General features: G+C 35.8%; 1 protein-coding gene across 5 annotated transcripts in view; it reads left to right on the top strand.

Moving 5' to 3' along the window:
• ZYG11B (zyg-11 family member B, cell cycle regulator) overlaps positions 1-8370 on the top strand; it is a 91743-nt gene extending 83373 nt beyond the window's left edge. For all 5 annotated transcript variants that reach the window (XM_044770798.2, XM_014844299.3, XM_014844300.3 and 2 more), the window contains one exon: positions 3181-8370. In XM_044770798.2, coding sequence (XP_044626733.1) covers positions 3181-3371 — 191 coding nt within the window. In that variant the 3' untranslated portion in view covers positions 3372-8370. The remainder of the gene's footprint in view (positions 1-3180) is intronic.
• The last annotated feature ends 334 nt before the right edge of the window (positions 8371-8704 follow it).

Raw genomic sequence — 8704 nt, 5'->3', positions numbered from 1 at the left:
AATGTAATGTACACAGAAATCGAAATATAATAATGTTACCCCTGAAATTTATATAATGTTATAAACCAATGTTACCTCAATAAAAAAAAATTATTCAGGTATACCTTTAAAAAAAATCATGTCGTACAACCTAAATATATACGGTTTTTATTTATCAATCATACCTCAACAAAGCTGAAAAAAAATCAATTATTCAATTATACATTTTAAATTAGGAAAAAAAGACACCATGAAACACAGGAAATTATTTTGATATGACAGAAAATCTTTGTTTTCTATGCAAATTAATTAAAAAGTAAAGAAAAACCTTTTATAACCTCTTATCAGACCAATCTCTTATAGACCAATAGGCCAAGAAAACTTTGTTCTTTTAACAGAGAGAAACCCAAATTCTAATATTGCACCCACTTACTTTTGGTAATAAAACTCATTTCTTGTTTTTTTAAACTGAATTGTATGCATTCCAATCTTAGCCAGCTTGACCACACATAAAATTTCTTTTCCAAGATATCTTTTCCATAAACCTTCTACAACTGTCTTTCCTTTTTTTCATTCAAATTTTGTCTTATGTTTTTTTCTCTTTCTCATTTTGAAACAACCAGTCTCATTTTAGGACAAAATTATTTTCTTTTCCCTCACCAAAATGCATTTGCACTCCTTGTTTCTTCTTTTACTGGAAACACACATCTTACTTTTCTCGCATTGTTTCCCTTATCATTTCTAGTAGCTTATCTGTATTAAAATTTTTAACCATTAAAAACCTTAATTTCTAGTGAAAATAAAGAAATAAACAATTGTGAACTGTTACATTAGCATTCTGTGGCTTGGCAAATGTATAAATACTTTTTATAATTTTTAGAAATGTGCTTTCTCCTAGTAATTTTTCAGTGTGGCACAAAACATGTTTACTAATAGACCCAAATATCTTTAGTGTCTCTGCAAAAGGAAACCAAAAGTGGGTAAACTTATGTTCGATCATTAGTGTTTTAGTATCTTATTTGGAAATAATCTAGATGTTTACTAGCCATCATTTAATTTAACTTAGCAAAACTTTAAGGCTTTAGGTTACCAAAAAGATTTGTAAACTATTTTTACATAGACATACCACAGAGATCAAGTTATTTTTCTTGCTGACAAATTTCATAACAGGGATAACATGAGCTTATTTGACTGATAAACCCAGGTAAATAAAAGTTGTATGTTCGTATTATATTTAATGCTAATAACTCTAAATATATGTGTCTATTTTTGTTAAACCAACAATTTAAATTAGCTTTAATACTGAATATTTTCCCAGATCACATGATCCAGAAAAGCATTTGAGTTAGTTTCTATTATATTTCTTTTCTTTCTTTCTTTTTTTTTTTGCTGAGAAAGATTCGCTCTGAGCTAACGTCTGTTGCCAATCCTCCTCTTTTTGCTTGCAGAAGATTCACCCCGAGCTAACAACTGTGCCAGTCTTCCTCTATTTTGTATCTGGGTTGCTGCCATAGCATAGCCCCCAACTAGTGATGTTGGTCTACACCCGGGAACCAAATCCGGGCTGCCGAAGCAGAGCACACTGAACCTAACCACTAGGCCATGGGGCCGGCCCCAGTTTCTATTATATTTCTGAGAATTTTAGCAATACTTAATTCATATAAGCACTTATTTTTCTTTGGGCCAATCAAATGGAGCTTTTTTACAAATTAATGTTGACAGTACCATCCAGAGGTATAAAAATATTACACATCTATAACTCACATATGTACAGGAATACCTCAGAGATATTGCAGGTTCGGTTCCAGACCACCACAATAAAGTGAATATTGTAATAAAGCGAGTTTCCTGGGGCCGGAATGGTGGCACATCAGTTAAGTTCACATGTTCCCTTTGGCCGCCGGGGGTTTGCTGGTTTGGATCCCGGGTGTGGACATGGCACTGCTTGACTAGCCATGCTGTCATGCTGTGGTAGGCGTCCCACATATAAAGTAGAGGAAGATGGGCATGGATGTTAGCTCAGGGCCAGTCTTCCCCAGCAAAAAGAGGAGGATTGGCAGCAGATATTAGCTCAGGGCTAATCTTCCTCAAAAAAAACGAGTTTCCCAAATTTTTTGGTTTCCTAGTGCATATAAAAGTTATGTTTACACTATACTGTAGTGTCTTAAGTGTGTGATAGCATTATTTCTAAAAATGTCCATACCCTTATTAAAAAACACTTTATTGCTACAAAGTGCTGATCATCATCTGAGCCTTCAACGAGGTGAAATCTTTTTCCTGGTGGAGGGTCTTGCTCGATGTTGATGGCTGCTGACTGATCAGGATGGTGGTTGCTGAAGGTAGGGTGGCTGCGGCAATTTCTTAAAATAAGACAGCAGTGAGGTTTGCCGCATCGATTGTCTCTTCCTTTCACGAACGATTTCTCTGTGCATGTGATACTGCTTGGTAGCATTTTACCCACAGTAGAACTTCTTTCAAAATTGGAGTCAGTCCTCTCAAGCCCTGTCATTGCTTTACCCAGCAAGGTTATGTAATATTCTAGATCCTTCGTTGTCGTTTCAACAATGTTTACGGCATCTGCACCATGAGTAGTTTTCATCTCAAGAAAGCACTTTCAGGGGCTGGCCTCGTGGCCGAGTGGTTAAGTTTGTGCACTCTGCTTTGGCGGCCCAGGGTTTTGCTGGTTCAGATCCTGGGCACGGACGTGACACCGTTCATCAGGCCATGCTGAGGCAGTGTCCCACATGCCACAACTAGAAGGGCCCACAACTAAAAATACATAACTATGTACCGGGGGCTTTGGGGAGAAGAAGAAAAAATAAAATCTTAAAAAAAAAAAAAAAAGCATAGGCAATGCATAAAAGTGTAGTACCTATCTTACGTACGATTTTGGGTCAAAGAAATTTTTTTTCCAGATTGTCTATGTCTTAAAGTTATGATTTAAAAATATGTATATATTTTTATATTAAATATATTATATAAAATATTTAAAATACATATATATATAAATGGCATGTGTATCATTTATGTGTGGGGCCTTGCAATGTAGACATAACATCGTTACAGAGGTGTTTCTCAAGCTGCAGCATATGTTAGTGGTCAATAACAAAACACCTAAAATTTAAGCAACGAAAGAACTCATTTTTTTGTGGAATAATTTTTAAGGGTTTTAAGAAAAGCTCTTTGTCCTGTTTCTTTCAGCCTCAAGGTATTGCAGCATGCTGATCGAGGAAGGAGGGCTGCAGCATTTGTACAACATCAAAGAACATGAACAGACTGATCCCCATGTCCAACAGATTGCTGTGGCCATTCTGGACAGCTTAGAAAAACACATTGTACGCCATGGGAGACCACCTCCCTGTAAAAAGCAGCCCCAGGCCAGACTCAATTGACAGCCATAGGTAATTGGATAACGGAGGTGCAGGGATCCTTTTTGTGATAGGTTCATTTGGAATCTCTTACCCTCTGTGATGTCTTGGAAGCTTCCATGACGAGAGTCAAAAGCTCAGTTAGGGGTTGATGATGTACAGTACTGCCCACGTGAACAGTCTCTAATTTGTCTTGTGATTTTTAACTTACAAGGCAAGAAGGGTCTCTTCCTTCATCATTGCCTTTTAGGAAATTTTCCACATCTTTCAGTGTTTGAACTTACCCGTGCTTGAAATTCTACAGTTTTATGATAAAGTTTGCACGAACACTTAGGCCAGACTTTTTTGATCTTAAAGTCCCTTCTAATCAATTTGCAGCTTCAGATAAGCTGTTAACCGATTTCTGGCACTGCTTCAGTTGTAAATTTTATACTGCTTCTGTATAAAATGCCTTTATTCTCTGTGTACCTTTTATAAGATGTCCTTCTTAGTGTGAAAGAATGGAAATCTGAGTCCTCTCCTTGTGAAAGCTACTCACTGGCTGGAGCCTGGATGGCTGGCAGAAAAATATATTAAAAACTATTAAGGAAGAATAGATTTTAGGAATTGGGAAATGGTCTGCTCTTATGGTATGTATAGTTTTTAAACCGGGACAGGCTATCCTTCTGGGGCCCACCTCTCCTGAGACAGTGACCAGTAGTTTGTAGTTTATTTTTATTGCCGGAAGCATGGGCTGCCGCTTCCTACATTGACTGCTGGTTACTCTCTAGAAATATTTCCCCAAGCATCACAGTGTGATATTACAGCATTCTGTGTTAAAGATTAAGTGTCTGAATCTCTATATGTCATATTGTTGTGAAAATGTGAATGTTAGAAAAAATTGTCTCTTGTTAGAACTGAGCATTCTTTTCCCTCTATTTCAAAGTCATTTTGTTCAGTGGAATAGACTACACATGGTGTTACCTGCTCAGTTACAATACAATTAACAACAGTAAATTTTGCCACAAGAAATTATTTCCTTTTGTTTCAAAATACATGTATCTTAATGTTTTCATGTTGGAGAAAGATGTCCACATCTCACTGCCAAAAATGAACGAGAAGAATTAGACTATTGTTAGAAGTAATGATTCTAGTTGCAGTGCATGAAAGGAAATATTTTTTGATGGGTTATTTTTTAGACAATTGCCTTTCTTTTAAGATACTTGTTACAGTATAGTAAAGAATCAGTTATCATTATATTAATAATGGCAGCTGAGAAGCAGCAATTCACCATGGAACTTAATTTCCATTAAAAAGAAATTTTTTTAAAGCTTCAGTGCAGGGGGCCGGCCCCAGGGCGCAGCAGTTAAGTTCATACACTCCGCTTTGGCGGCCCAGGGTTTCGCCAGTTGGAATCCTGGGCGCAAACATGGCACCGCTCATCAGGCCATGCTGAGGCGGCATCCCACATGCTACAACTACAAACACACAACTATGTACCAGGGGGCTTTGGGGAGAAAAAGGAAAAATAAAATCTTTAAAATGTCTCCTATGTAACACCTATATTTAAAAAAAAAAAACAGAAAGAAAGCTTCAGTGCATAGTTGTGTATCCTAGTTGTTAGTTTATTTTTCTTTGTGAGCCGCCGCCAGTCTGACAACTAACAGACAGGTGGTGTGGTTCCACGACCAGGAAAGAACTAAGCGAGAGTGCCGGATCTTAACCACTACACCACCAGGGCTGGCTCCCATTTTAAATTTTAGTTTGTGAATAAGGTTAATCACAATCTCAGATGACTGAATTTTTTCATAGATGGCCAAAATGTTTTCAGTAGAGATTTTTAAATGGTATATATGAATTATGGTGATTATTCAGAAACATTTTTATTTAGAAAGGAGCTGGCTTGTTACTATGCTGATAACATTTTTGTCATACACGTTTCGTACCACTATCACAATAATCATACTTGAATCATTTGGTACTCCTTCACAGGGATGAAAACTAAAAGAAAATAGGTATTTAGAATCACTAAAAACCATATTAAATTGTAGGTTAATTCTGACTTAATTGATGTAAGGAATTTTTATAGATGCAAGATAAATTTTCACAGATTGTCTATTTCAGAGGAAATGGAAAATTCTTTTAAATTTTTCCTCTTTTTTCTGAATTTTAACGTCTAAGGCAAAATGTAGAAAATAGGATACCTACAATAGCTTGGGAGTTGCTAGCTATGTCGACCATTTCCAAGTCTTTTAGCTTGTCTAGTTAAGAGACAGCCTATTTGAGACGTTTTGCATCAAGTTTCTCATATCCTGTTCAAGACAAAAGTGCATGTTTTATAGGCTAATCCTAGGTTTTTCTCTTTATAAATTGTTTTCAGAAATGGCTAAAAATGTACAGAAAACAGTAAATCTTTTCATTACTCAGAATAACTTGTTGATAAAGACTCAGAAGTATTTAAAGTTAAATTTAAGTTTACTACTTTGAGCAGTGAATAATGACCAGATACATCCGAGTCTTAAAGCAAAATAATTAATTGCATCCCAAATATATAAAAATTGTAGTGCCTTTGTGGTTGGGATGGTTTTTAAAATTGTGTATATGTTTAAGGCACAGAATCATCTGTAAAGTCTTGAATCTGGCTAAAATATAGTAGATATATATATTGAAATTATGAGGCGTAACTGACTTGTCTCTACAGTTAGAATCGATCAGGCCTCCTTTTGCATTTGTGTGCTACAATGTAACAGTCCTTGGTACCTTCAAGGATGACTTCTTCAATGGCTTAGAGGTGCTGTTTCAAGCACAATTTAGATTAGGGTGAACCACTCATTGCTCAAATCATTGGTGTGCTCAGATATTGTACAATATCACTACATCAGTCCACAAGCAGCAGCAAAGTTTAGATCTACTAAAGGAAACAGACATTTTAGAGTATACTGATGCATGTTGGTGTCATTGAATAAAACAAGAACAATTAAAGCAAAAATAATCAAGGCATCTCATTCCTTCCATCAAGTAAGTTTTGCTATGGTCTTTGTACTCTAAAAAATCATTTTTTATTTTTGTAGTTGAAAAGAAATATGAAATAAGTCATAATAAGGGATGGGTTTACTTTCTGGCCAAGGACTCAGTGACTACTGATCTTAGCCGAGGATTTTTAAAATCATATCAGGCCCACAGTTCCAGAAATTGACCTTAAATATTGCTGCTCCTCACTCCTGGACGGAAATGCCATGTAGTTGCACTAGTCAACTGAAGTGAATTATCCAAGGTGGAGGTGAATCACTGTAAAGCTGCCATGGAAACTTAATTTCATGATATCTTTGGTTTGCGAACTTCCAAGTAATCAAAGATTCATATTTAAAAATAGCAATCCTATATATCCAGCCTAGGAAATTGCTCTTACTAATGGGACCTTTTGAGTTGGCCCTTTTTCTCCCTCGTCACTTTGATTTGGCTGTGTTTTTAATTATGCCATGTGTCAAGATAAGATTGGGCCATCTTCTAGTCCTTTGGAGCACATTTTAATGAAAACGCATTTTATGTGCTAAATTAAGGTAGATTAGATTGATGAACCATGCTTTTGACTTAGTATTTTAAAGCATGACACCCCCCACCTCCCCCCCATAGAACAATGTGCAGCAGCACCCGAGGTTGAAAAGAGGTCATGAATAGCAGGGAAAACAAACTTACTGTTTTGTGTATGTTGAAACCCACCCTTCTTCTCCCTCTAATGTTATGTTTACATTATTTAATTATTATGCAACTTTTATCTTGGGATAAACAGTATTATTAAACTAAACGTGTAAGTTGAAGGCAGTATCATACTGTCAGCTGATGTGGGCAGTTTTATCTGTGTGTTACTTATTTGGGGATTTTATGTGGCTAAGCCCTCAGAGTAGTGTTCTAAGACAGCTTATGGAGAGGTTTGCCAACTTCAGCTTTCCCTCTCAGATCCATTGTAGCAGTTTCACATGATTGTGTGGATATTGGATGTTTAATCTTTACCATTTGCTTTGTATTGACACATTTTTAACTTTTAGTGTTAACTCATGAACTCTTCATTTTAGGAATGATGCAAATCCACCCTTCATCCAGTGATGAGAATAGCAATATGATAGGAAAATTTGCTGAATGGGCTCTAAATGAGTAAATGCTTTATCTTTTTTAGTATTTCATAGACTTTGCATGACATGGTACACTCCTAATTCTACATTCTTCGATTTCCAAATCTTAACCTAAGACACTCTATGTTAACTGGTTGGTAGCCTTAGAAGAGCTTTCTCTGCCTGTTTCTCCCCTTCCCAGTTTTTTGGGGTTCATTATGGGAAAGTCAGTGCTGTTTCTCATTTCTCAGGATGAAGCAAAGCTCTTTTGAACAGCACAACCTAACTTTATAGCTAGACAGACTGGCTGTTAAGAATATCTAAAAAGTCCCAAATTTATCAAAATTATTGTATGGGAAATTGTAAATCTAGTTCATTAGTAGTATGTGCTTAATTTGGGACTTACTTTTGGGAAAACTGTTCAAATTGGGTTCTTTTAAGTTGATTTTAATCACTGTAGAAGCAAGAAGCTACTTAGCTAATAAAAGCTGAGACACTTTCATAAAAGCAGGAAATTCTTGAGAGCATTTTTTCCCTTTAAAAATGGGAGGATGTTATATCAAGATTTATGCTCTCAGATAATCTGTGAGAATACAACTTAAAAATCCCTGACTTGTGTAGAAGTCCCACTGTCAAATTCTCAGTGACTTTGAGTGTGAAAAAGCTGTCTTTTGCTTGAATTCTAATGGAAGAATTTAATTCCTTTCAAAAGATATGAAAAATTCATTAGAAAGTATAATATGTATACATTTCAAAGGCTCTCTCAATTATCTGGACTGAAGGCACTGTTCTCACTGTGGCCAGATGAATGGGAGTGTTCTGTACATGAATCATGCTATATTTTAAATCAGGACATCACTTAGGTATTAATGTTGTGTGTACAGATTTTTGTTTGGGGAATTTTTTTTTTTGCCTAAATAAATGTTAAAATTTTATGTAATGTGTCTTGTCTACTTTGATTCTAGACATTTGCTTTACAATTTAATACTAATGCAAGATTCAGATTCCTTAGTTATCCACTTGTAACAATTGCTTGCTGAAAAAGATCAACGATTTTACTGCAAATGTTTCTAGTACTGGAGCTCCATTTATTCATTTCATTAAATACGTATGCTAGATCCTGTTGAAATGTTGCAACTTATATAATTTATAAGTCCCTCCTGGAACTGACTGCTTTATGGAGAAGAAGAAAGATAAGTAAACAGATAAATAAATATTATTTAACATTGTATAACAGACAGTCCACCGTGCTTGTTATAGAGGCACAGA

The sequence above is a fragment of the Equus asinus genome, chromosome 5 (assembly GCF_041296235.1).
Source record: "Equus asinus isolate D_3611 breed Donkey chromosome 5, EquAss-T2T_v2, whole genome shotgun sequence".
Classification (NCBI taxonomy): Eukaryota; Metazoa; Chordata; class Mammalia; order Perissodactyla; family Equidae; genus Equus; species Equus asinus.
This window is presented reverse-complemented; position numbering and strand designations above follow the sequence as displayed.